Source organism: Equus caballus, chromosome 3 (genome assembly GCF_041296265.1).
Source record: "Equus caballus isolate H_3958 breed thoroughbred chromosome 3, TB-T2T, whole genome shotgun sequence".
Taxonomy (NCBI): domain Eukaryota; kingdom Metazoa; phylum Chordata; class Mammalia; order Perissodactyla; family Equidae; genus Equus; species Equus caballus.
In genome coordinates, this window is record NC_091686.1 from 124983783 (window position 1) to 125011763 (window position 27981).

The 27981-nt window shown below is 54.3% G+C and overlaps 1 protein-coding gene and 1 long non-coding RNA gene across 7 annotated transcripts in view; one reads left to right on the forward strand and one right to left on the reverse strand.

Annotated features, from left to right (window-relative positions):
• The first annotated feature begins 1552 nt into the window (after window positions 1–1552).
• The window catches only part of RNF212 (ring finger protein 212), a 41906-nt gene continuing 15477 nt past the window's right edge, over window positions 1553–27981 (forward strand). For 3 of the 5 annotated variants that reach the window (XM_023638549.2, XM_070262867.1, XM_070262870.1), the window contains exons 1-8: window positions 1553–1727; window positions 5803–5864; window positions 13266–13340; window positions 17947–18003; window positions 19449–19507; window positions 21563–21615; window positions 21700–21760; window positions 22978–23023. In XM_023638549.2, coding sequence (XP_023494317.1) covers window positions 1619–1727; window positions 5803–5864; window positions 13266–13340; window positions 17947–18003; window positions 19449–19507; window positions 21563–21615; window positions 21700–21760; window positions 22978–23023 — 522 coding nt within the window. In that variant the 5' untranslated portion in view covers window positions 1553–1618. Of the gene's footprint in view, window positions 1728–2194; window positions 2778–4801; window positions 5048–5260; window positions 5447–5802; window positions 5865–13265; window positions 13341–17946; window positions 18004–19448; window positions 19508–21562; window positions 21616–21699; window positions 21761–22977; window positions 23024–27981 lie in introns of those variants that run through there. The other 2 variants (XM_070262868.1, XM_070262869.1) reach the window with 2 other exon arrangements.
• On the reverse strand, window positions 19351–25584 carry LOC111772990 (uncharacterized). Of its 2 annotated transcripts, none has more exons than XR_002807207.2 (3): window positions 25346–25584; window positions 20266–20396; window positions 19351–19675 (listed from the first exon to the last, which is right to left on the reverse strand). It is a non-coding gene; the product is annotated as an uncharacterized lncRNA (long non-coding RNA). The 2 variants fall into 2 exon arrangements; XR_011437279.1 differs by lacking the exon at window positions 25346–25584 and adding an exon at window positions 20482–23343 and having other exon boundaries at window positions 19352–19675.

A 27981-nucleotide genomic window follows, 5' to 3' on the forward strand; every position in this document is an offset into this window, starting at 1 on the left:
AACCTTAGTGACACATATTTAACCCAATACATCAAAAATATTAACATTTTAACCACACAATCTGTATAAAATTATTTACATTCCTTTTTTGATATGAAGTCTTGGAAGTCCAGGTGTATTCTACACTCAAAGCACATCTCAGTTTGGACCAGCCACACTTCCAGGGCTCAAAGGCCACATGAGGTCCAGAGCCACAGTAGCGGACAGAGAGAGTGCATCCTTCCGCTCAGAAAGAGGCATGCCGAATCTCTTTCTCCTATTTCCCCGAAAGATGGCAACTTTTCTTCACAAAGTAAATGGCCCAGAAGCTTCTCTGAACCAAGTTTTCTCACTTGGTCCCCACTAGGCCTTGGAGACTGTCTGACCCGCCCCCGGATGCAGACGGAAACTCTGCTCTTCCAAGCCATGGATGGGGAACCACACAAGGAGCGTAACTCTCCGAAAAGCAACTTCCATCTATTTTCTTTTAATTTAATTTTGAAGTAATTATAAGCTCACTGGAAGTTGCAAAAACAGTACAAAGAATCCCTTCCCCCGCTCCCCCATCTATTACTTTTTAAAAGGGAAATAATGTCCTCTAGATCAAGGCCTTTCACGCAAGCACGTTAGAGGCAAGCAGCGGCCTCTGGCCTGGCCCACCTCTAGCATGTGGTCCACCAGTGGGCCCGAGGCCCCAGGCAGATCGCTCCCTGGACACTCAGTCCTCCTGGTCTCTCAGTCCACCTGGTGCCCCCATCCTGGTCTACCTGGTGCTCCTAGTCCCCCCACCCCCAGAGCTTCCCAAACTCCACCTCACTCTGCCCAGGCCCCTTGGTGCCCGCTTCCAGAGCCTCTGGTCTCTCTAGTCACCCCTGTCTCCCACTCTAGCTGCCTGGGTCCCTAGTAACCTCCCCTCCCATCTCTTATGCAAGGCATTGGGGGCCCGTCCCCCCGTCTCCCCCCTCCATGCGCCCCGTCCCCCCCTCCCCCATCTCCTCCCTCCATCCACCCGTCCCCGTGTCTCCTCTCTCCATCCACCCCGTCCCCAGGATTCTCCCTCCATCTGCCCCTTGCCCCTGGTCTGCTCCCACCACCTCCACCTCCGATGGGAGGGCCACCTGGCCCACCCTGGTGCAGTCCGCTCGGCCCACCGCCGCACATCCGGTCTCTCTGCGGCCACTCGCCTCAGGCACTGCACATGCCCGCCCGGCCCTCAGCGCGCAGCCGGGAGAAGCCTGGCGACACAGCAGCCTCTGCGCCTGCGCCGTGGTCCCGAAGCACCCACGGGGGCAGCTCGCGGGCGCCTGGACTACAGCACTCCGCTCACAGGAGAATCACGGGGACTGCATGATGGAGGGAGGCCAGGTCCTCCTGTGCCTGTTCCTCCTCCCGACGTCCAGCTAAACAACCCACAGGGAGGAAAACCTAACTCAAGCCCCCCTCCCTTCCTGAGTTGGTACCTTCCACCGCGCGGGTTTTGGCGGGAGCGGCGCCACGCTCTGGTGCGCAGGCGTGGGACTGCGCCCTGGAGTTCGCGCAGGCGCAGACCCGACCGCCCCCCCCCCCCGAGTGCGCAGGCGCGGAGTCGCCGCCGTCGGGCGGGCCTGGCGGGGGCCTGGCGGCGTGGACGCTGGCCAGCATGGCCAGCTGGGTGTTCTGTAACCGCTGCTTCCAGCCCCCCCGCCAGACGGCGTGCTTCAGCCTGACCAACTGCGGCCACGTGTACTGCGAGGGCTGCCTGGGCAAAGGTCAGGGCGGGGTGCGGCCTGGGAAGGGGGCCTCCTGGGGGCCGGGCCTTCGGGGACGCTGCTCCGGTGGAGGCGAGGCCCCAGCGGCGAGGCCGGGGCGTGGGCGCCGTGCCTCCCAGCGGACAGGGGCGGGCCGGGCCCTGCGGGACTGCGCTGACGGCCGAGGCGCCGTCCTCCCGCCCGGCCCTGGAGCGCGGCGGGCCTGTCCTCGGAAGGCCTTGTCGCCGGGACGCTGTGACAGACGCGTGCGGGCCCGGGACCAGCGAAGCTGCGCGAAGCCTGACCCGGAAGCGGGGGGTGCACGGGCCCGGGGCGAGGCCCACGCGCCGCAGGCTCAGGGCGGCAGGAGGCGGGGCGACTGCGGGGGGCTGGGGCCGGTGGAGGCGGTCCTGTCCCCGTGGGCGGCGGGAAGCCAGCAGGGCGGGGACATGACCACAGGGGTGTGCTTCTTTCTGTGAAACTTTTTTGTCAAAGTGTACAGCTTACACGGGACAAAAGCATAAATGCAAGACACCATGAACTTTTACAAAGTAAGTTCCCCTGTGAACCGAGCTCGCAGATTGAGACAGAATGTCGGCGTGCCCTCGCAGCCCCTCAAGGAAGGCCGCTGTCCTGACCTCCAGCCGTGATCGTCACCTTACACGGTGTGGACTTCGGGAGACGGCTCGCACAGCCGTGCCCGCTCTCCCTCCCCGTGTCTGCCTCCTGTTACTTCGCGTTACGTTGTGACCTTCATCTGTGTGTTTTAGGCAGTTGCCTGCGTCCACCTTCACTGCCTCAGGGTGTGACAATATATGGTATACGCTGATTTATTGGCCGGTTCTGCAGTTGATGGCCGCTTGGGTGGTTTCTGGTTTTTATTACTGTTGGTGCTGCTGGGAGCTCTCTTGTTGGCGTCTTGGGGTGAGCACAGGGACACGTTTCAGTTGGGTATACTTAGGACTGGAGTGGCAGAGTCCCAGGTGTGTGTTTAGAAAGAAAAGTGGTGGCTGGACGAAGCCTCATCTGGCGGAAGATGGGAACTGTGGAAGAGGCTGTGCAGTCGAGCAGGTGAGAGGTGACGGGTCGGGATGGCGCTGTGGGGCTGGAGAGGAGTGGTGGGTTTGGGGAAGTTAGGTGGATTCAGCAGACTTGAGTCCAGGAAGGCAGCTCAGTTTCTGACCTATGGAGCTGGAGAGGGTCAGCAGTTCGGTTTTCACAGCCATACAGAGCACTGGAGAGGAGACAGCAGGTTTGAGTGCAAGGCTCAGGAGCTCGTGTTCGGACACTGAGGTGCTGGTGAGAGCCGTCCCGGGGGAGACACTGAGGAGGCAGATGTGTATATGGGTCTGGGAGTCAAGACAGCCAGGAACACATTTGGGGAGCCATTAGCATGTAGATAATAATTAGAAATACTAGAACGAGGAGAGGGTCAAAGGCAGAGGAAGCTAGAACGTGGTATCGCCTTGGGAAGAGCACTTCTTAAAGAAGGTGTGAGGGGGAAAAGAAAGTGGAGGTGTTGAACTAGGCGACTGGGGGAAGTCAAAGAATTGGGCTTTGGAAGCACGCACTGGGTTTAGCGATGTGGCTGCCTTTGGGCAGTGTTGCAGGACGGTGGTGTGGGGCATGCGCTCAGTGTTGGGAGGGGCGAGGCAGAGGCTCACGTGCCCTGGCTTTGGAGCCAGCCCCGGGTGCCCGTTGTGGACTGGCTCAGGGCCGGGGCCAGGGGTGGTTCCCAGGTGCTCTTGCTCTTGAAGCCTGAGGTGGAAGCAGGTTCCAGGAGTCCAAGGTCATTCCTCCAGAAGCCACAGACGCAGGAACACACAGCAAACAGTGAAAAGGGATGGGGCTCTGGGCAAGCACTGACCGTGGCTCCCTAGCTGCCCAGTGACCTGTTACTAGAGATGAGTCCTCCGTAAGCTTTGCTACATATCCTTTCACACTTTTTCCTATAGTTACGGGCTTTTAAAACAAAATGTATACCATTTTGTAACCTGCTTTTATTAACAGGACATGGACCTTTTTGCATATTAAAATAAGTCTGTATCATCATTTTTAAGGCTGTGTACAATATCTTCTAGTTGCTTTACCAGAATTTATTTAACTGACTCCCTACTAAAAGACACTTATATTTTCTAATATTTTGCTGTTAAAAACCACTTTAGCACTTGTTCACTTACTTGATTTTTGCCGTTTGGGTATATTCTTAGGGGTGGAATTGCTAGGCTGGGGGTGTGTGTGTTAAAACCAGCACATACGACCAAACTGCCCCCCGAAGGGGTGGCTACTCTGCGTCCCCAGTGCTGGCTGACAAGCTCCCTCTCCCTTTTGCATCTCTCCTTGGTGGTCTGGATCTCACTTTGTCCGTTATTGGTGATCTGCGCTTTTGCTGTTGCTCATTCCAGTTCTCTCACGCCCTTTTATTTGAGCATTTATTTTTAATTGGTTTGTAAGCACTGTTCACATATTAAGTACAAATATTGGTTTGCCTATCAACTGCAAACGACTTTCTCTCTTTGTCGTGTCTCTTACTTACCCCGGCCCCAACAGAACTTTTGGATTTTTAGGAGTCCAGTCTGTTAATCTTTGACTCCACAGTTTCTGGCTGTGGTGGTGCACAAGGGGAATGTCCTTGCTCCAGAGTTGCAGTAGCAACATGGAGGGCAGGAACACAATGCTGAGGGTGGATGTTTCCAGGAGGGGGCAACTTGCATGTGTTTGTGGGAAAAGAGGAAAGGGGACCCACTTGTTCCACACAAGGACCCCATCCTGTGTGCTGTGGGTAGGAGGTGAGGTGAACACACAGATGCAGGGTTCGGCTTAGCCCATAGAGGATGTCTCCCGAGACGGAGAGGAAGGAGGCAGTGAATTGTGTTGTTCTGTGCCAGGCAAGAGGAGGAGAGGCAGGGGAATTGAGGTAGGTCATGACTGGGGCCTTCTTTTCTCCCAGTAGGTAACATGAGGGGACTTATTTGAACATCCCCCATAGGCATCCCCCCATTGGGGGGAAACACCCAAGAAAAGTGGAGGGTTGCCCATGAGTGTTGCAGCTTCAGCAGTGTTGGCATCCACAAATCTGTGAATCCACTTCTCAGGTGACTTTTTCCTGTTCTCGGCTGCATTGGACCAGAAGAGGGAGAAAGAACGCCCCAGGTTTGGGCTGGGTATGCTGCCTGGAAGGACAAGGGATGAGGAGACTGCCATGTTGACGGGTCGGCGCTGGGCTCCAGGCTGGTTAGTGAAGAAATGAAGGTCAGAGGGTGTGAGGACGTGGCAGAGCCAGGGTGAGAGGCTCTGCTGCTCGCACAGGAGAGCTGGAAGCAAGGAAGGTGGACGAGGAGGTAGGAGCTCTGAGTTTTCTGACACTGGGTGCTCTGATGGTCCAGGCTGTGGTTGTGGGAGAAGGTGCCAGTGTGGAGGGCAGGCGAGGCTGACGTTAGTGGCCAGCCCCACAGGGGTGCAGGTCTCCAGGGTGATCAGTAGAATTTCACGGAGAGGAAGATAGTGAAATGGGTGCTAAGGTCACTGGGGTCTGGGGCAGAGACCCCAGAAAAGGGCGGGTGAGTTAGCTGGATGCTAGCAGGCAGGACATAGTACCCTTTCATTCTTAGGTCCTCGCACTGCCTTCCAGGGAGCTCAAGACACACTTAGAAAAAGCTTATCCGGTGCGTGGATGCGTGACTGTCCATGGTGTTGCAGGACTGAGGCCAAGGCAGCACACAGCTCACTTCATCTGTTAGGTGGGGTAGGAGGAGCTGTTTTCATTTTGAATAGTTAACAATTTTAAACTAAGATATTACTGTAAAATCTAATTGTGAGAAATATCTGGGATGGATTTAAGTTTAAGTGTTGTTGATCTTTGTGGTCATGATTTTGGGGAATATTTGCAAAGCAGGAAAAAAAAGGATTGTTAATTGTACAAATCTTTCCAACTGTATCCATACTCACAGTCTCATCCACTGTCTGGACATGAAAACATGTAAGTGCTCTAATCCTGTACATGTTTTGAAGAAGTGTTGTAAGTTAAAGCCTGCATTTATATGTGCTTAAAAGCACTGCTCACTGTAATCTAATAAAATTTTCTTTCCTTTTGTAGGTAAAAAGGACGAATGCGTGATTTGTAAAGTTCCTTGTCGTACAGTGTTACTTTCAAAACACGTGAGTTGAAATCTGTAGTATCTAAATGTTAATCACAGTGTTTCCTTTTAAATTTGAGATTGAAGTTTTAGTCATTTGTAGTGTCTAAGGTTTTCATTCATTTTGCTAGGTTAACTCCATCTTACAAGATTTCTGAGTAATCGAAGGACAATTAGAATTTGGTTTTGAATATCTCCTACAACTTTCTTTCCTAACCATAGATTGGCCCTGTTCATACTTTGCTGTGCTCTGTTCATAGTTTGCTGTGCTCTGTTCCTGGAAATGGAGATGGGTTGTGACTAGATGAGTGCAATATAAGCTCCTTAAGAAGGTGATCAAGTTTGGTTTTTCATAGGGGTCGCATCTAATTAAGAGGTTTTTTCAGAAAGCGAGTTTGAAGTGGATTACTGTTACAGGAGGTTTAGACAGTGTCTTTCCTTCTCTGTGTAAAATACCACAGTTTAGCCTGTTTGGTTTAAACTTAGTTACAAATAGTTCTTCTCTTTACACTTAGGCTCCCAGCTGTGTATTTGAGTAATGTTTTCATCTGTAGCAATTGTTTTTTTCTGGTTACACTTATTGTACAAAGTTACACAGGATGCAAACAGTACAGAAAAATAGTGGAGAAGGCGGAAGTCCCCCAGGTCCTGTTTCCCGAAGGTGACACAGCCAGGCCTGTCGTTCCTGCTCTCTGTGTGTTACTGTGATTTTTTTTACAAAAATGGGGTTTTCTCAGTCGACTTTATATTTTGGGCACACTCACACTCCTTGAAAAGGACCACATAGGACTTCACTATTTTCCCGTCGGAAAACCTTTGGTTTTTTTCAGTTTTTCACTATTTCAGACACTCTTAGAGTGCAGCTTTTTTTTTTTTTTTTTTTTTTTTACCAATATCTCTGCATACTTTTAAGAATATTTCTGTAGGAATGGAAAAGCAAGGGAAAATATTTAAACATTTACATTTTTAATAGAAAGTGCCTTATTTCCCCCAGATATGTGCAATTTGCACTCGCAGCCCCAGTGACTGTTTCTGCTTCTTGCACAGTTGCTGAGACTTGCGGTTGAGGAAGGAGGCACCCTGAGCCTCTCTCTGCCTTCTCAGGTTGATGTTTAGTTCATTATTTTCTTTCTCATTTTCTATTGAATTTATTTAAGACCATCGTTTCTTGCTGTTCACTGCCAGTCCACATCATTTCCAGTGTTGCTTTTCTTATCCTTTCTCTCTTTTCTTTTTTAAAGATTGGCACCTGAGCTAACATCTGTTAGCAGTATTTTTTTTTTCCTTCCTCTCCCCAAAGCCCCCCAGTACATAGTTATATATTCTAGTTGTAGGACCTTCTGGTTGTGCTGTGTGGAACACTGCCTCAGCATGGCCCAATAAGCAATGTCCGCGCCCAGGATCTGAACCAGCAAAACCCCAGGCCGCCGAAGCAGAGTGCATGAACCCAACCACTCGGCCACGGGGCCAGCCCTTTTCTTATCCTTTCTGAATCATCTCTAATTTCTCTTTTTACTTCTTTTTTAACTCAGGAATTGTTTGGAAGAATATTCTCTAATTTCCAAGTGGTTGGATTGTATCTCCACTATCATGTTTGTGGCACAGTTTTAGTTTTATGGCATTGTGACCAGTGACCATGGCTATTTGGTTTCTTTTTTTAATTATCAGGATTTTTGTTGTGGCTTAATCCATGGTAGGTGTTGAAGTTCTGCGGGTGTGCCTTCTTTTGTTCTCTGTCTGAGTGTGTGTGAGAGGGAAGTCGCTTAAAAGGTGACAGTCCTTCGTGACTTCTCTTTCTCTCACACCCGTGCTCTGAACCATCAGAAGATTCCGTGGGCTCTTTTTCCAGCCACGTCTTCAGGATCCACCTCTTCCTCTCTGGTTGCTCCGCCCCCACACAGGCACCTGCTGCTTCGACTGCTAAGGGCTGTCCTCCCTGCTTCTGCTTCCTCGAGTCTGTTCTCACCCTGCAGCTGGAGGGGCCTGCTGAAACGTGCGTCTCAGCTTTCCAGGAGTAAGACCCGAGTCTCCACGTGCCCATAGCTCTGTAACCTGGCTTCTGGTGGCCACCCAGTCCCGAGGCCAGCCACTCTGACCTTCCGCTGCTCCTGGAGCTGGGCTGCTTCCACCTCAGTTCCCAGCCCTGGAATGTTCTGTCTCCCCCCACTGCCTTCAGGTCTTTGCCAACGGCTGTGTGTGACGGTGGCTTCTTTGACCGTTGATACTCCGTGTGTGTGCGTTTGCGTGTGCATGCATCCGTGTGTGTGCACACATGTGAAATAAGCTTCACAAAGTAGTGCTTATCCTTGCAAAATGCAGTGCCCCTGATGTTTCTATCTGGTCGGGTTTTCTTTCGTTAAAATAGAGCACATCTTAACAGGCCAAGCTCACCTCTGGGACTTTCTCCCTGCCTGGCACCTTTTCCTTCTACTCCTCAGCATAGGTACCACTGACATATGTGTGTCAGTTGACTTATTTGCTGTTAAAATGGGCCGTTACCATCACACACAAAATAGCACACTGCCTTATCTGTCAGGTGGTGAGTGGCAAGGAAGCAGGAAAGACAGAACCTGGGGAGCCTGCGGGCACCTGGGAGACAGCCGAGCCTCTAGGACAAGCCTTTGGCAAAGGCACAGAGCAGGATATGCGGGCAGGAAAGGGGTGCGCACTGGGGCTAGAACTTTCTGGTTCTCCGGCAGAGATGGAGAGGAATGGCTTCCATAAGGAGGTGAAGGACCCCCAGCACTGGAGAAGCCGATTGCTTCTGGACTCCAAGTGGTAGGAAATGAGACCTGGAGAGAGTCTTGAGCAATCGGGGCACACTACCTCACACCTCCTTCACTCGGGGCCTTGGGGAGCCATAGATGAGGAAGAACCCCCAGTGGGCAGAACCAGGGGCTGGAAATGGGTTCCCCTGGACTGCAGAGACCAATCTAATCAAGACGGCCCTAGGATAGGAGCCCCAGGACACTCACCTGCAGGGTTCTCACCTTCCCCTTGCCATTGGGGGTGTTGATTCAGTTGTGGTGACCCAGTCCCCCAGTCAGACGTTGGTCACAGTGGGGATTGGCCTAGTTTATAGGTTGCAGACTAGATCGGGACTTGAAGGAAGGTACCACACGTACCACCCAAGCCCCTGGGCTGGGTGTGGACACAGTGACAGAGGCATTTGGCAATGTTCCGCAGGGTTGGGGGAGTACTTTTCTGTGTAGGGAAAGAGAAGTAGACACCAGCAACCAGAACGGCAGACTGACCTGGCTGAGGGACTGTCCTTAGTTAGCCCTGCTCCCTTTCTTCCTGGGCACCCAGCTAGACTCCTTCTCCCCACCTGCCTCCCCTGAGAAATGCCACTCTAGGCCTGGCCCCCAAAACAACCTCTGGAGACCCTCACCCCCCACCCCCACCACTAGCTGGATGCTGAGGACTGAGCAGAGCACAGCTGCTGATGGAGGCTGGGCCCCACATGGAAGGCCATCTACCAAGCATGGTCTTCAGCTGTTGTACGGGCAGGAAACAAATGCCCCCCTTAAGCCACTGAGACTGGGGAGCTGTCTGTTACACCAATTAGCCTGCATTAGTCTTTGCATTTCATGTAAGTTTTGCAATCAACCTGTCAGTTTCTACACACACACAGTCCTGTGGGGATTTTTATTGGATTTGCACTTAATCTATAATGTAGGTATCAATAATGTAGACATGTATGTAATACTGACTCTTCCAGTCCATGAACATAGCACTGGTCTCCATTTGTTGAGATATGCTCTGATTTCTCTCAAAATGACTATAATTTTCTGTATAGAGGTTTTGTACGTCACTGTTAGCATTATTCTCAGGTGTTGATCATTTGGGATGCTGCTGCTGTCGTCATTTCTTTAATTTGTCTCAAGTGCTTATTGCTGGTGTGTAAAGATGCAGTTTTGTTTATTAACTTGTATCTAATGACCTTGCTGCGTTTACTGGATGAGTCTGTTGGCTTATCTGTAGGTTTCCTAGACTCTGTACGCTGTCGTGTTGCCTCTGAATGTTTATTTCTGTTTTATTCCTCCTTCCTGTCCTTATGCCCTTGTTTCCCATACGTCACTGGTGAGGACTTCCACTCCGTTGTGGAGTGGGGATGGTGGCACCTGCAGGCACCCTCGCCACCTCCTGACTCCAGGGTCCAGCTTCCAGCATTTCACCGTGGAGGCTTATGTGCCCCCTGGGCTTTTTGCAAAGGTTTTTATCATGAACAGTGTTGAATTTTATCAAATGTTTTTTCTGTAACTATTAAGATTATCATTTGATTTTTCTACTTTATTTTGTTAAAGTGGTGAATTGCATTTGTTTTTAGAATTTTAAACCTACATTAGCTTTCAGGAATGAATACAGCTTGGCTGTGATGCAGTGTAGCTTGCAGGTATAGAGGAATTAGGATTTTTTTGCACCTGTGTTCGTGTGCAAACTGGCCTGTAATTTTCCTTTTTATAATGCCCTTTTCAAGTTTTATTGAATCAGGGTTGTGCTGGCTTCACAGAAGAAGGTGGAAATTCTTTTTATTTTTTTATTCTCTGGAAGATTGTAAGATTGGGGTTGGAATTCACAAGTAACGCTATCTGAGCCTAGGAGATATTTAACTACAGATTTAATTTATCAGATATGAGATGACTCAGAATTCCTAATTCTCCTTGAGTTAAGTTGTATTTTTCTAGGAATTTGTGCTCTTTGTTGGAATTTTCAAATCTCCTTGAACGTGTTTGTGGTCCTCTCATAGTTTCAATGTCTATAAGATCTGTAATGATGTCCCTTTTTCTTTCTTTCTTTTTTTTGGTGAGGAAGATTTGCCCTAAGCTAACATCCGTTGCCAATCTTCCTCTCTTTTTTTTTGCTTGAAGAAGATTGTCCCTGAGCTAACATTTGTGCCACTCTTCCACTACTTCATATGTGGGACTCCTCCACAGCATGGCTGATGAGTGGAGTATGTCCAGACCCAGGATCTGAACCCACAAACCTGGGTCACCACAGCAGAGCACGCAGAACTTTAACCACTCAGCCACGGGGCTGGCCGCCCTTTTTTATTTTAATAGTGGTTATTGTGCCTTCTCTCTTTTTTCTTGAGCAGTCTTGCCAAGAGTTTATCAATTTTTTAGTATTTTCAGAGTTAATTTTTGGCTCTGTTTATCTTTATTTTACACTCGTTCTCTATTTGTTAATTCTCTTTATCCTTTCTAATGTTTACATTATAGGGATGTAAGTTCTCCTCTGTGTTCATCCTTGCCTGCATTCTGTCTGTTTGGCTGTGTTATATTTTCATTATCTTACAGTTCAAAATAACTTAAATTTTTACTCAGTTGCTCCTGTAACCCACATGGAGGTGGATGGATTTAGAAATAGTTGGGGATTTTTGTTAGCATTTTTGCTAACTTCTACTGAAGTATAGTACTGAAAGCGTGAGCTTGGTGAGTTTTTCACAATGGGAGCGTAAGCAGCACTGGGAGAATGAACACCTTCGTCCCTGCGACCCTGAGACAGCCACCTATACCTGGGCTTCAGGTCGGGTTGTCTGACTGTGCCCGCCTCCACACGCCCCTCCTCACCTTGCCTCCAGCGCCGTCACTGCTCATTGCAGCCGCGTGTGGCTCACAGTCCCTCACCATCCCACATGCCCTGCCGTGCTCGTCACTTCTCCCACTCCAGGCTGCCAGCCAGGGCACTGTCCTACCTGGACGGAATTCCTGTTAGTTCCTCTGTGTAGGCCTCTTGGTGACACATTCTCTCAGGGTTTTTTTGTCTGAAAAGGGCTTCTTTTGTTGTTTCACTTTGAAGCTTATTTTCACTGGGTTTAGAATTCCTTATTGAAAATTAGTGCTAATTTTTAGTGCTTTGATAATATCCCTCCCTTATTTATCTTTGATTTTCCACAGTGTAGCTATGGTTCGTGTGACAGTGGTTGTCTTGTAGTTGTCCTGCTTGGCTTCCTGGAGATCTCATTGTCTGTCCATGATGTCGTCTGTTAGACGGGACGTCTTGGCCATTCTGTCCCAGTACCCTCCTATTCCATTCGGAGGCTGTGTCCCGAGTAGAATGATGTCCCGCGCCTCTTCTGTCCCATGCAGGGTCTCTGTCCACGTAGGATGATTTTATTCCCCCTCACTGAAGGCTGTAGATCCTGGTAGGTGGGTGACTCCATTTCCGGTTGCTTCCATTCCTGGTCCACGGAGCTAATCGTCTTGTTTTGGGTGCATCTGTGTATGTGGAGCATATCTTTACGTAACAGTAATGGTACTGTTACGTAAGCTGTACGTATGGTACGCCAAGCACCACACTGGGCTCCACTCTGTGGAACACTGCTCCCTCTTGTGTTACAGGGTCCCACCGCAGCCCGGGGACACCGTGTCTACTTCTGTTACACTCGGGGCACAGAGGTTCGCAGGTTCCAGGCGTATGCCAGGGTCAGAGGTCGAGCTGGTTGTCCATGGGCACACTGCCTGGCCTTGGGATGGTCACTTCCAGGGCCCCACCATCCCAATGCCCTGCTTGGCCTCTCCCCAGAAGGCCCAGGAGTGGGTCCTGGAGGTGCTTCCCCTGCCTGGCTCCTCTGCACTCTCCTCCACTCCGTGAGGCCGTGGGCCTTCAAGGTGCATTTCCTAGTTTGTACCACTGACCACTTTCCCCTAAATCGAGTTTCATTGCCATTTTAGTGGCATTGCGGGAGCACTCGTAAATAAGTGGATAGGCTTTAATTGCCATCTTGACGCGTTATCAGCCTGATGGTTCCCAACCAAAGACCCGTGTGGGGAGGGCCTGGAGCTCTTCCTGCACCTCCCGGCTCTGCTGTGTCCTTGTGCAGGCGCTCCTGTGCTTCTGGTTGCTGGCAGCTCATGCTGCATTCAGGCCCTGGGCTGGCTGTCTCCCTGACGTCTTGTGCTGATGTGGTCGGAGGGAGGCAGGGCAGGTCTGCACAGGGATTAAGAGGAAGCTGACACCATTTCCTGAACCCTGTTTTTCCCGAAGTACCTCATATCTGCTTTGTAAATAATTTAGCACATGCCTGTGACTAGTTGTGTGCTGCACGCACAGCTCTTTTCCTGATTTTACTGTTTCCCCTGAGCCCAGCTTTCACTCCTGGCCTCCTTGAGTCTTCTGAGCAGGGATGTGTCTCACCTTGCCATAGAGGATGTGAGGTCCACAGGGCTCGGCCCACTGCCAGGCCATGCTGCCCTCAGGTGGCGCCCAGAGCCCCTTGGCACTGCCCTTCTGTCCTGCAGGAGGTGGTGCTGCCCCTCAGCCAGTGGGCGTCCCTCCAGCGCCTCGTGGAGACAGTTTGTGACATGCAGTTGTCTGCGTCATTCACAGTCAATTCTGGATCTTGCAATACAGTCTTCACGAGTGGCCACGAGCATGTTCTAGAAGCAGCGCGTGGACAGTGGCTTGCTTTCTCTTGCAGACTGACTCAGACATCCAGGCGCTCTTCATGGGCATTGACGGTCTGTGTAAGAAGTACTCGAAGGAGACCTCGCAGGTGAGCTGTGCCGTGCTGTCTCCCTGCTCGGGAGAACTCCTGTCTGCCAGTCTGTCCTGGAGACTTGGTTTGTGATGACCCAGGGTAAATGATCTCAAAAGAGCCCGTATACTTCACACGGTCTGGAGGCCAGTCCCTTCTGAGATGTGTGACCAGTGAGTCTTCCTGCCATCTGTGCTGTCTTCACTGTGATGGCGCTGCTTGCTCTGTTCATTTGTTGCTGTTTGTGCCTTTGGTATGTGGAGATGTGGTCATTTGGTCAGGACACCCCCTGATCCTCACAATCCAAGACATGGACCCTAGGATCTCAGGTTTGGAAGGGCCCCTGAGTCCGGACTGTCTGGATTCGGGGCAGCGGGCTGCTGCATGAAGCTGTCCTTCCCTGAGGGTCATGGAACCTTCTCGGCCCCAAGGGCTGATGACTCCCAGACCCCCTCCATCCTATGTGCTCTCCCTTTTGCTCCTGTGGTTCCCATCTCCTTCCCAACCCTCCCTGTCACCAAGAGCACACCATGCTCCTGCACAGCTCACCTCTGCTCTCTGCTCCTTTGCACTCTCTCCCTACCCCCAGCCTCTCATGTTGTAATTCTGTGCCCGCCCTAGGTTCCATCCCACATGTCTGACCTCCTTCAAGTCACTGGATGCCTGTGGTCCACCAGGCTGTCCAGGAAGCTGCCCAGGAGAGAAGGGAGCCCTTCACCCAGCCCCCAGCCCATCCTGCTTCCCTCTCTTCTGTTAACAGTGCAGCACCCACTGTTGGCTGCCTCCTAGCCCTGACCACCACAGAAGAAAAGGCCGAGTCGGGGAGCAGCCAGAGCCACCTCCTGCTGAGGCCCTTCCCACGGGGCAGTAGGCCGAGAGAGCATGCACTCACCATGACCATTCTCGGCCTGCTGGCTTGTCCATCTGCACACCATGGTCAGCCAGCCTGCCAAGACTGTCCCCTCCTCTGCGAGGCTGCTTTCTGGCTCCGACAAGGCCTGAAGCACCCGCAGTGTCCTGTTTGTCCCTCATCGTCCTGGGAGGCTTCCCAGGGGGATACACGGATCCCCAGAATGCAGCGTCGGCACAAGGCGAGTGCCATGTGGGGAGGTGGACCACCTCCATCTCCACATTTGCAGTGGGACCCAGAAGCTACCCATGTTTGTGACCTGTGGGAGGTCCTCACACCCACAACATTCAGAACACAGGCAGCCCTACACCCGGAACGGTCTTGGTAAGGACGTGGCGTTTCCAGACTGCCCCGCAGAGCCTCATGCTGTCTCAGGAGGAGGCAGGGCAGACTGTCCACCATCTCAGACCACACGCCCTGCGAGCCACGGAGAGAGGACCAAGGGACAGCTGCCGAGTGACCTCCTCCACACTTCTGGGTCATACCATCTCATCATCATGTGCCTATCTCTCAAAGTGCAAAGGTCACAGAGCATTTGATATTGCAGCTCCTTATTTATATCAACGTATCAACTTGGTTCTTAATGAATTAGTAAATATCAGATTTATCTCAGTATTAATTTCTAGTAAGTAAACACTGACAGATAAACCCACGTAAACGAAGCTTTTTCGACTCCTTGGTAGCGTTGAGGGTTCGAGCCGGCCTGAGACCACGCTGTGAGGGCCCAGGCCCCAGGGCCTGCCTGTGTCCAGCATGAGGATCATGGCAGGTTCCTTCACTGAAACCCTCATCAGAGGTCTCTGGGCCCCAGTCACCCTTCCTGATGCGGTTCATAACGTTAAAACTCTTCCTTTCTGATGGCCTGAGGTCCCTTTCTCATCTGCCCAGCTTCTCCCCCGAGACAGGGCTGGTCACCATCGCGTCTGCAGACCAGGAGCTTGATCGGAATGTGGCTACCTGCACTGCTCTGCAAAGGAGACACGAAATGAGGCAATGGATGGAGAGCGTCCTGTGACGGGCACTCCTGGCCGCCCCTCAGCACAGTCACCTGTGGCCTGCCCTGCTCCAAGACCAGGCCCCTCTGCCCGAGGAGGCTGCTCTGTCCCTCCACCGTGATCAGTCGCTTCACCTTCATTCTCCTGCTAGCCCGCAGGGTGCAGGCAGAGGATGTGTGTGCGTGGTCAGCCCTTCTTTGGTCCCCAACAAACCTGGCTGGTTAGTGGTCCAGCATAGCCTCTGGGCTTCCTCAGCCTTTGGGCTTTGTAAAAATCTCATCAAGCTGTACCTCTGTCTTGATCCAAGAGGCATGTTCTCTCTCAACCCGTTTTAGTTTTATTGCTACCGTCTACACCCTGCCAAAGCCAGGGCAGCTTAGCCTCTGGGGCCCAACACCTGGTCAGAGTCAGGCCGACAAGCTCAAGGCCCAAAGGCTGGTCCCCACCCAGTGCAGATGCGTGACGCAGGGATGTGGGGTGCAGGCTGCTCCCGAGCTTGCATGAGGCTCTGCAGGACTCCACTCTCAGTGAGAGTGGTCCCCTCTGCGGCCTCGTGTCCCCCCTGCAGGCCTCTCTCCTGGGGTCAGCTTTGCCTGTGGCCCTGTTCTTGCTGTAGCCTTGCCTTCCCTGTCACGTCTGTGCCAGTTGCAGGGGCCTGCACACCTGTTCTCACCACGGTCCTGGTTTAAAAACGGCTTGCCAGAGTAAAAACAGCCATTTACCTGTGCATAGGCCTTACTGAGCCCAGTGCCTCCACGGTGACGATCCCAAGTGCCAGCTGGAGACATCCTGTTCCTGGACGTCTAGGACATCTGACCCTGGTCACTCCTGGACACCCCAGAACAGCTGACACTGGTTGTTCCTGGACACCCCAGAACGGCTGACCCTATTTGCTCCTGGACACCCCAGAACAGCTGGCACTGGTTGTTCCTGGACACCCCAGAACGGCCATCTCTGGTTGCTCCCAGATGCTGGTACTTTCTTTTTCTCAGTTTGGACCCTGCACCAAGACACAAGGTCAGGGGTCAGTGGTGACGTTTTTCTCTTCTTGCTGCTGGTGTAGAACCCATGGAGGAGTAAGACCGAGGAGACATGACTGTCAGCCTTGTCTCTAAAGGCTCCTGGGGAAGGCAGCTTTAGATCTGCCAGAGCTCCTCCCAGCTGTGCCTGGTCCCTGCCTCGCTGCCCCACACAGTGTGCGATGGAAAGGGAAGAGAAGGCAAATCCGTGGGTCCCAGGCTGACGTGAGGCTTCACTGGCCCAGAAGTGAGGACCAGTGGGTGTCTGCCAGCAGAACCCCTCTCCTGGAAGCCAGATCCAAGGGGCGACAGGACATGAAAACTGTCAGTGGGGTCGGGGAGTCTTTCCAGGATGTGGCCTTGTGGGCCATGAGGATTCCTGCAGGAGGACACCCGGGGTCCCTCATCTCAGCGAGTGGGAGGGCTCCAGAGGAGCCCCACGTGGCACATCCTCCAGACCCTGAGAGCTCTGAATCCCTCGGAAGATGCAGGAGCCAGGGGTAGGAGACTGTGAAGAGGGCATTTGTCACTCCTGACCTCAGGCCCACCTTCTGGAGACAGTGCGGCCTTAGACGAGGCAGTGAAGACCCGCCATGGGCTGGGTCCTCCTCCTTCCACAGAGGGCTTTTCCCCCTGGCTTCGACTAGACCAGTGAGCCTTGTGGAGGAGGCTAGCCAGCCCTAATGTTTGCAGTGTATCAGCCGATTTCTGAGGGGGAGGGACGTGGGTGGTGGGTTTATAGGAAGTGGCCAGACCCGGCTCTGCTGTGCACAGAGAGCAGTCCACAGTTAGGCTTAAGCAGTTACAATGTAGCATTTTGAGAGGGTAGGTGCCATTGTTTGCAAACTTCACTGCTGTGAAATAGCTGTTTCCTCCCTGGAGTGGTTGTGGGCCAGTGTTGAACGGTTCGCAACACTGTTGTCTGTTGGTGGCCTCAGGGACCTGGGAACTAGATGCACTGTTGAATGGTTCGCAACACTGTTGTCTGTTGGTGGCCTCAGGGACCTGGGAACTAGATGCACTGCACACATGGAAGTGGGTGCTCAGGAAAGTGGAAGGCCAGGGGTGGTGCCGGTTCCAGGTGCTGCTGGCCCTGGGAGTCCAGGAAGGGTCACTGGGCTCTGGGAGTTTCACAGCTCTACCGGTCTCTGCGGGCATCACGCCCTGCGTTGGCTCTTCCCCACCCCAGACCCAGCCCCTGTCCCAGTTTCAGGGTGTGCCTGTTCGATGCTGTTTGGTCAGCAGGCCGTCCCGTGATCCGCTCACCGTTGCCAGGGGATGGCACACTGTGATTGGCCCACATGAGTCACATCGCATCGCGAGGCCAGGGCCCAGAATGCCACTGAGGCCACACAGAAGGGAGGCAGAGCAGCCCTTGGTGTCTGTGTGTCTTCACGTGGCGTGTGCCACCCTTGCTGCATTTGTGTCTGAGTCTGCCCTACGGCATTCTTTCATTCGCTCATTCATTATCCAGCGGTACCGGCCGTCTGCTCTGGGCACAGGGCGTCAGCCGGCAGCCCCTGCTGCAGCGGAGCCCACGTCTGGGCGGCAGGCAGGTGGGGGATGAGTGTCTGGGAGACGCACAGGGGCAGAGCGCTCTGTAGCCTGCGCTGCCCCTTCCTCCCAGCCCCTAGTGTCCGGGACCGAATTTGCAGTAGTGGCCTGAGCCTGTCAGCAGCTGACCTGTGTTGTCTTCTCAGATTTCAGAATTTCAAGAAAAACACAGGAAGAGACTGTTAACCTTCTATAGAGAAAAGGTAAATGCAGTCAACTCGTCACCTCATGAAGTTCTGATCCTTTGCTGTGGTGTCACATTGTCGCCCGACGCCATGTCTCAGGGTGGTGGCCCCAGGGCCGACCCCAGCCTGTCGCACGGTTCCTCTCTGTGGTCAGCCACATAGCCTCTTGGGGACTGACCGTGGTCCCCAGGGCGATCTCACCTTGGCACTCAATACGTTATCCCCAAAACCCAGTAGGCACTTTTTCATAAACGGCAACTATGAAGTTGCTCCCGCTGATCCTCAGAGAAGGAAGTTCAAAATGCCCATTTGTTTGCCCTGTAAATATCCTCCTCACTTGATATTTAAACTAATAGGAAGGAAAATAAAGCTTTAATGGAGACACCATTAATCTGGAGCCTCAGCTTTGACTCAGATTAAAGTCTCCTGGAGGGACGTGTAGATGAGGGGGGCAGGGGGAGGGGGCAGGGGGAGGGCAGCCATGGTGGCCAGCTCCTCGTGGCTGGGGCCCAACCCCACGGGGCATCCCCCTCACCTGGCCGGGAGCTGTATCAGGGCCTTTGGAACATGGGAGGCAACTTAGATGCTTCCTTATTCAACCATCATAGTTTTTCTAAATCAAAGTCCTTTTTTAACACCTTTCGAGGCTGTGTAGTAAGGAACCTAGCTTTGGAGCCAGGCAATCCTGTGGCCACCTCTTTAAGTGTGGAAGCTGCCTGGCCACCCCATCTCTCCTGCAGTGCCCCCCCTACCTCCGTGCAGAGTGTGCAGGTGTGAGGGTGGCGCTGCTCCAGGCCTGGCCGGCTGCATGCACAGTGCCTCCTGCCACCTCCCTCCTCCTCATGGGCCCCAGGCCGCTCCTGCAATGGGTCTGCACAAGTCGCCTAGAGGAGACGCATGGCTGCTGCCCCAGCCCCTGCAGGCAGTCTCCACGGAGCTGTCCAGCCTGCCCTCGCCCGGCACAGCCCGTCTTCCCTTATGCCTGCCCAGAGTCCTGCCCACAGGTACCTGGCCGAGCCTCTGTGTGTATTACCTCCCAGTCCTCACAGCAGACCTCGAGGGCAGGTGGATTAACTACTTTCCACAGGGGTGGATGTAGGATCAGAGAATGTAATTGCCTGGAGGTCCAGCAGCTGCTACGCGGCAGGGACCCAAACCTGACGGAGCAGCAGCTCTCCCGTGTCGAGGGCAGGGCACACCAACAACGACCCGGCCAGGGCTAGAGCGCGTCTCAGCCCCACCTGTGCTGGGGGTGCCAGCTCGGAACCTGCCTCCTTGTGCTCCAGCTGGTTTCCTAAGTAGCTGATGACGTGACCCCTGTGCAAATTCACGGATAAATAGGATGAGGGCAGCTCCCACTAACTCATGTTCTGATCATAGTTTAAGGGATTTAGGGGGCCGGCATGTCATCTTGGCACTGTCACTGCACAATCTGATAACCGAAGTCATTTCACTGTGTTCAGATTTCTAAGTTGGAAGACTCCCTCCGGAAGTCAGTGCTGCGGATCCAAGAGCTGCAGAGGTGAGTTCTCGTGAGCTCGGGGCCTCTGCCTGTGCTGAGGCCTCGCCTCCAACTCAGGTCTAGAGAAAGCGCTGCTGCAGGTGCAGCCTCAGTCATAGCCAGGGGAACAGAAGGAGGAGCGCTTTCACTTGCTAGAAACTTCCGTCAAAGCAAAAATGCGGTGGGAGGCTGAAGGGAAGAAAAAGGAGAGAAAGAGTGAAACAAATATGGGTGGTTCCCCTTGGGGCCCCCAGGTGATTCCTGAGGTGATAGGGGTGGCCTGGGAGAGCGCAGGCACTTGGCTGCCTGCAAGAGTGACCGCCCTGCACCTGGAGGGCCTCTGAGGCTGGGCCCCATGGGACCCCCACCTGCAGCTGGTAGCCTCCGTTCTGCCAGGAATTGTGCATTTATGAAAGGATGAGCGCGCAGCACATCCAGTTATCAGTGAGGAAGCCATCACGCACCCAAGGTCAGCTAGCACCATGTGTAAATGTGGCGCGTCTCACCTTCCACATCATCTTTGATGTTAGGAGATGCAGTGTAGCTTTCTGTTAAGTGTTGTAATGTGGTGAATATTTAGAAGCCCTGATTTGGTGAGTTGCACGTTATTTAAAGGTTGCAGAGTCAATGGCGCTGCAGGGCTGCTGTCTGCCTAGTTGGTTGCGTGTGCAGGGGTGACCCACGCAGTGCATGTAGATGCGTTGGGCAGCTAACTAGTGTGGCCGTCCCAGGACCATGGGCTGGAGGAGGAGCTGGGAGAGTCTGTCGCGCTGTCCTACCTCACCTCTGCCAGCCGTCGTCGCTGCAGGTACTGCCTCGTGAGGGTGTGTTCCGGGGCTCAGCAAGCTGCAGCCAAGTCCAGCCCATGGCACATTGTTGCGTAGCCCCCGAGCTGAGATGACTTTCACACCTGTTAAAGGATTGTGAAAACAATGCAGTGGAGACCTCGTGTGCCTGCGAGCCCGCCCGTCCCTCCACCCTGCCGCGCAGCTCACAGGAGGAGTGGCCGACGTCACACGGTGCCTGAGCGTGGGCGCGCTCCAAGTCATCCTCCTCGGAATGTAACCTGCTTGCTTTCTGTGGAATGTGGTCGTTTATTAATTCTGGAGAATTCCCAGCCGTTATCTTTTCAGAAACTGCCCTTTTGCAGTCTCCTGCAGCCTGTTCCAAACCTGGCAGGCCTGCTTGTTCTGTCTCTGGGCCCCGTAACCTGCTGTGTCACTCTCCTGGCAGTGCTCTGACCGTCCAGGTGGCCTCCTCAATCTCTAGGCCCAGTCCCTCCAGCTCTGCTGCTGCACACCTCCTCCATCAAGCTTTGACTTTGGCAGCTCAATTTTACATTTCTAGAACACTCCTAGTTATTTTTATATCACGTTCCTTGCTTATTTTCTGCCGTCTTTCTTGCGGCATCTCACAGGCAGTTTTTAGTTCCCGACTCTGAGGTCCTTGGGAGTCCCGGTCCGCCTGTGTCCCTTGGACTCTCGCTCCAGGTGGAGCGTTTCTGGCATCGTGGCGCTTCGCAGCGGGTCCTCCTGGGATGCACCCTGTGGGTTTTCCTCCAGGGAGGAGGCCCGTGCACTCTGCAGGCCCAGACCACGTTTGTGCGTGTCCTCCTCGCCCTTAAAGCCATGCAGCTTTAACCCGAGTGGTGTCCGTGGCCCTGGCTTTCTGTCCCGGGTGTTGTCGCTCATCCTCCCCATGTGCCCATAGCGTGTCATTTTTTTGCGGAGTCACTTGGAAGCAGGTGCATGCGCCCTTCAGGAGATCTGGCAGGCTGTGGTGCTCCTCCCACGTGGTCAGTGAGTCGCTCAGCAGGCCTTTATTGAGCCCCACTGTGTTCTCGGTACTGCTCTGGGCTCTCGAGAGTCAGGGAGCCACAGGCCGCGTGCCTGTCCTCAGGGAGCATCTCTGGGATGGATTATGGACATGTATGTGGGACGAGTGGGTCTGGGAGGGTCTGAGGGGATGGGGCCAGGGAGAGCGTTCAGCTGTTTTAGTCTTGTTCTTTCAACTGAAATGGATTAACTGGCAGTAAGTTTTCATGGTTTAATTAATACCATTTTTCCATCTATTTAGTATGAGATCATCACAACAGACGGTTTTCAGCACAATAAGAAATTCAGTTTCAAGTAAGTGAAGCGCCGCCTCGAGGGGGAGGGGAAGTGCTCCCGCGCAGCCCTGAGTGTGCTCTGATGCTGGGCTTTCTGCCACAGCCCCTTCAGCACAGCCACATGGGTGTCCGTTCCTGCCACCGGACTCGTCCGCCTCTGAAAGGTGTGTGCGTCTGGTGGGGCTGGTCTGAGAGTTTGTGGACACCGCTGGACTGATGTTTGGAAGTTGCATACATCCTGCCTTTGACACGCCTGCGTCTGTCCCCCCATCCCTTCCCCCTGAAATCCCCTAATACTGGATGGTCAGCGCAGGTACTCAGGAGCATGCCCGTCCCGCAGGTGCCGGTCCTCAGACCAGGTGTGTGGTCCAGGCTGCCAGTCACAGGTCTGTTCCTGTGCCCGTAGTGATTGGTTTGGGAGTGGTCACACGACCCAGGCTGCACGATGAGTATCGTCCCTGGGACTCTCCTCTGTGATCAGGATGGCCAGCCTAGGGGAGGCAGCTTGGAAATGGATCCAACACAGAGGAAACAGGGCAGGAAATAGAGGCTGTGCTGGTGGCACCGCGGGGACCCAGACCCACCCCTGCTGAAGGGGGCAGTCCCTGGTGTGTGTTCCTACTCCACCGTTGTTTCCTTGAAGTGACTGGATCTGAGCTCCTGTGCAGCCCGGGAGGTCCCCGTGGGAGGTCGCCCAAGGCAGCCAGTTGGGCCCGGCCGGCGCCCTCACTCCTTCCCTGGTGCTTCCTCTGGCTGCACAGCATCTCACATTTAGCATGCCTTCAGAAAGTCGTTGTTTAGACGATTCGCTCTTCCTTTCTTCCTCTGTTCTTTCTTTCTTTCTGCCTCTTTTCTCCTGCGGGGATGCCCAAATGATGTTTCCACATCAGCCTTTGGGCTAATTAATTAAAAAACTAACACTTAATGAGCACTAATTGTGAAAAATGTATGTGCCAGGCAGAAAGTGTTAACGAAAGTAAATAAGGTGCTCCTGCTCCCAGGAGGTTTGGGCAGGAGTAAGAAGAGTTGGGATGGACAACCAGAAGAGGGGCTGTCTGAGCCAGGAGGCAGTGGGTACGGGCATGTGCAGGCAGTGAGATGGGAAGGCCGGACTCCAGAGCTCACGGGGGCCAGAGGGGGAAGGGCCTCAGTGCCCTGTGGATGAATGAGTGTTTTCCAGACGGGGTGGCCAGCACAGAGCTTTGAAAAGGGAGAAGCCAGTGATCAGGTCTGTAACTCCCTGCAGTCTGATAGCGTCGTGGGCCTGAAGGACGATGCAAATGTTCACACGGGGTCTTACTGTGAGTCTGTTTGAATTGGCGTTGTTCCACCGTAGGTGAGTCCCAGGCCCAGTTAACGTGCATCACTGTCTCTTTAACAGAGTGGAGTCCATGGAAGTTGACCTCACTCCTTCCCCACTGAGGAAAGTAAGTTGTCTGTTCTCCTGTGTCACTTGTTTCCCAGATACTTAGTATTCGCAGTTTTTCTCGGCACTAATAAATGTAACCGTTCATTTAACAGTGGACCGATCACAGTGTCTCTTCACATATGTAAGACCAAGGGGTGAGCCAGTTGGGATATGGTTTGTAAACCAGGTCCCGAGCGACCGTTACGTGCACATTCCTTCTGCTCAGGGCCTGACTGTGGTCAGAGCAGGAGGCAGGTCCCGTGCTGCGTGGGGAGAAGCAGCTGCCGGGCTGGCAGCCCTGTGCTCCACCTGCAGGCTGGAGCGATGGTGGAAACCAGGCTGAGTAAAACCAGGATAAATCCTGTCAGCCCAGGTAAAGAGGTGGGTTGGAAATGTGAAGGGCCCTGAAGAACAGGAGGCGACAGCTTCACCTTGGAGAGAAGCATGCCCAGAGGAGACGTGGCCAGAAGTGCAGGGAGACCAGGCCCAGCCCATCACCGCCCAGCCCAGGCAGAGCGCCATCTGACTCCAGGGGCCAGCACCAGAGTTGGGAAGATGGGGGAAGTGACCAGTGGAGAGGCTGGGGGAGGAAAAAGGCCCAGGTGTTGGGAGGGTGAGCGAACCACGCCAGGAAGTGCAGCCAGTTCTTGCAAGCAGTGAGCAGGGTGGTCTGTGCACACTTACTTGTGAGTGTTGGGGACTTACTCATTCACATCCTGCTTTGGGATGGTGTTGCATAGTGCCATCCCAAGCACTGTGTGGATGTGAACTCAGGCTTCCTGGTAGTCCTGTAAGGTGGACCCTACCGTGTAGACTTGTTAATGAGAAACAGTGCTCATTTCAGGGGAGCCCTCCTGGACCCAGATTACAGGGGAGCCTGGCTTCCAGGGTAAGAAGATGGGAGTGCAGAGCTGCTGTGAGCTGGGGTGCTGTGACTGGGGGGGACACCCAGTCCTTATCGGTTGGTGTGAGCTCACACCTCCTCTCTAGGCCCACTCATCTCCCCACGCCTCCCATCCCACCAGTGTCGGCTGTGCTACCAGACAGCACATGCTTTCTGTCACACCTCGGAGGGAGGCCCTGGCTGCCCCTACCTGCCCTGGGCGTTTGCAGCCCTCTGCACCCCAGCACCCCACCGTCTTCATGCCTCGCCAGCAGCTCATGAGGAAGGCCTCCTGGAGCTCACCTGTGCTCCCTGAGGGTGGACCACGTGCCTCAGCCCATGCATGGCCTTGTTCTGAGATTGAAGACAACAGGCTGAACTGACTTCATGTCCCTGGGATCACTTTGGAAACTGCCGCTGAGGGACCTGGGTGTAGTGAACTCTTGTGAAATTCCAGAGCGAGGCTCGAGGCTAGATCTCAGAGAATGTTTCTATCAGGGGCCAGACAGTAGACGGTTGAGACTGGACCGACGGGTCTCTGTCGCCACTGCTCGCCTCTGACTGACAGTGTGGAAACAAGTGGGCACCGCTGCATTCCAGTAAAACTTTAGTGACAGAAACCAGCTGTGGGCGTAGTTTGCCAACCGCTGTGCCGGAACAGAGTGCAAGTTTTCAAGGAAACTTGTCAACCCAGTTGTTTGCCTCTGGAGCCCGTCTCAGCCCAGGCCTGGTGCACGTGAAGGCGTCTTTGGCGGAGCTGCTGGGAGCCCTGAATGGGGCGGAATGAGAGATGTCTCCTGGAAACCTTGAGCTGAGGTTGCGGGAGACCACCCAGATGGCACAGGTGGGACCAGGCCTTACCCTCTGGCCTGCCGGCCTGTCGGGGTGGAGCAGTGGGCAGTTCCCCACTCCTCAAGGTGAATGAGGATGGGCTCTGGGCCCCTGCCATGGGCCGCCAGAGGAGTGTTGTCTGGGGTGTTCTTGGCGGGGCCCCTGCTCCGGAGGGCTTGTCAGAGGCGAGTGGCCACAGAGAGGGCTGCTCGTCGGGGCGGCTGCTGGAGAAGCAGAGCGCGAGTGCCACATCCAGCCTGGGAGGCACAGTGCCCACCTCACACACCCGTGAGAGAGGCCTGGGGCCATGCCACCAGGGTCAGCTGCCCTGCCCATCCTCAGGGGCTTCGTCTTCCCTCCTCCTTGTTGCCCTGGGCCAAGCCTGGGGTCCTGGGAGAGAAAGTGGGAGAGGCAGAGCCTGCTGTCCGCCCAATGCCCAACCACCTGCAAGTGAGGATAGAGATGCTGGTGACACATCAGCCGTGGACGTGGGCACGGGCTCTCCCAGTCAGGGCTTTTAGCCGTAAGGAGCACAGGATTTGGTACTGCCCACAACTGGCCAATGTTAACAGAGCTTGGTTTTTTTAGAGGCAGGATTGTGACTTACAAATAGAAAGTGATACGTACTTTGTTTAACTCACGAATTAATGAAGGAAGCTGGTAAAACGTGAGACTGGTTTCGAGGAGGATTCAGACTGCGTGCACCTCGGCCGTTGGGAGAGAGCGCGGAGCACCAGGCAGAACACGCCGCGGCTGCCACGAGGGACATCGCTGGTGCCGCCTGTTTTGTGCAGCTCGGTGCTATAGGTGGCCCCCGGACAAGGACACACAGACCCGGAGCCTCAGATAACCTGGAAGGGAGCCTTGGACACCCAAGCCTTTCTGCCCATTTAAGAATCTTCTATGCTTCTCTGACATCACAAAAGTTCTGGGTCTTTCCAGAGCGTTTATTTTCTGGCAGGAAAGATTCTCTTGTGAGCAAGTTGTGGATAGAGGGAGAACGTGAAGCCGAGCCCGGCCTCTGTGCTTGGTGCACATAGCTGAGAAGGTGTCGGGAGGGGCCCGGGCAGCTGGGGCAGGAGAGCCGTGAGGGAGCTGGGCCGTTTCTACGGGCACGTCTGGGCCACATGGGAAGAGGGTGAGTGCCATGCCTGTTGGCGCCACCTCCTCCTGCCGCTTGCCGCCTGCCCTGCGTCTCCTCCTGGCACTTGGCATGTGTTCGGCTCCTGTTTCCCTGTGACTCCTGGATTACCAACTAGGGGCCTCCACTTGAAGATGCGTTCCTCGGAGCGCGGCTGACGTGGGTGCCACCTGAGGCCCCGTGGCTTCCCAGTGCCGCTCCAGGCCAGTCCTGGTCCTGCTCTGCATGTTGGCCTCGCCACCTGGCAAAGTGGAAAGCCAAGTGACGGTTCAAGTCCTGAATGTAGCAGCCAGCACCCCAGACCCTAGACAGTAACTAACTCCCAAACGCGCTCCAGAAAACAGGTCCTCACAGGCCCCATCTTGGCGCATCTCACTCGAGGTGCTCACGGTAGCACCTTAACCACCCTGTCCCCGCACAGCCACCTCAGTGCCCTCCCCCAGGCTGGGCCCACCTGGCCAGGCCTCTGGGCTGTGGCCATCCTCCTGGGCACTCTGGGTCATTTTTTTTTTTTTTCTGAGGGGGGAAGATTAGCCCTGAGCTAACTACTGCCAGCCCTCCTCTTTTTGCTGAGGAAGACTGGCCCTGAGCTAACATCCATGCCCATCTTCCTCTACTTTATATGTGGGACGCCTACCATAGCATGGCTTGCCAAGCCAGGCCATGTCCACACCTGGGATCTGAACCGGTGAACCCCAGGCCGCCGAGAAGTGGAACGTGCGAACTTAACCGCTGCACCACCGGGCCGGCCCCCACTCTGGGTCTTTAAATTCTTTTTGCTTCATCTGTCACTGAATTCTTCCCCGGAGCACTCAAGAACTGACCTGACAAATGAGAGTCTTTTCTCGTGAGGAGGTAAGAGTGAGAAGAGACAGTTCACCTGATTCTTACCTGACATTAGTGATTTTGTCCTCGTGTGTAGAAATAACTTTTCTCTGTTGAAGTTTCAAATGCTGCATCGTTGGCTGGAGTTGGCCTGCACTGGATGTGTGTGGCGTGATATGCACAACAGGCTGGAGGTGGCAGTCATGAGGGGACAGCCCGGGACAAGGCCTCAAGAGGAGCAGGTGTGCAGAGGGCTGCCGCAGCGTGAGCCAGCATGTGCAGCACTGAGAGCCTATGTCAGAGATGCTGCAGGCCTATGGGGACGGCAGGCATCTGGGCACCCCGACTTGGCGGGCGGCCACAGATGGGGAGGGGAGCCCCCAGGGGAAGTATGGACAGGACAGGCCCTCTCGAGAGTCACTCTAAATGCAGCAGAGAACTGAGCCTCTGGCTGGGAGGGGCTCGGAGGTTGGGGCTCTTCTTATGGTGAGCTGTGTGGAAGCTATGGGAGCTGACGGGAAGGACACAGAAGTGACGGTGAGAGCACCCCTGAACAGGGCAGGGGACGCACTGGAGCCAGCCCTGCCGTTTGCACAGATGGCAGGGGGAGACGCTCCCGGTTTCAGAACTTCTGTCTGGGCGTGAGTGAGGTATCAGCCCGAAGTGGATGGGGAGAGAAGGGGTTGGGTGGTTGGAGGCTGGATGGCTGGATGGAGGACGTGCCAAGTGGAGGGTTCAGGGGATGCTGGCCTGCCAGGAGTGCAGTGCCAATTGCAAAGCCTGTCTGCCTGAGGGAGCTGTGCCTCCAAGGTTGGGATCTGCCTGGGCATGAGCCGAGACAGAGCTGGGGTTGGTGTGTTTGCAGAGGGTGCCCTGTGCTCTGGAGTGAGGCCGCTCGGTGGTGGAGCAAAGGATCATTGGGGTGGGTGTGCCAGGGCACAGGAGCTGGGAAGGTGGGCCACGGAGATCCCAGCAGGGCCACAGGTGGTGGTGGTAGCCGAGTCTGGGGACAGACTAGTGGGGGCCGGGAGTGTGAGGGGCCACAGGAATGGGGCCAGGACCGACCATGGAAATGAAGGGTTGGATGGCAAGAAGCAGCACCTGGTCTGCACTCCTGGCAGCACCTTTGTGTCCACCGCCGGCCCCCAGATCCCCCCTGCCAAGTGGTTGAGAGGAAGGGCCCTGGGTACAGAGTGGCCTCTGTCGCCAGCTTCACAGCCCGACAAGCTGCTGTCCCTCTGGGCTCCCTCTCGGGGAGTCAGGGGTGGTGACCCTGACGTGTGTGCACGGCCTGGAG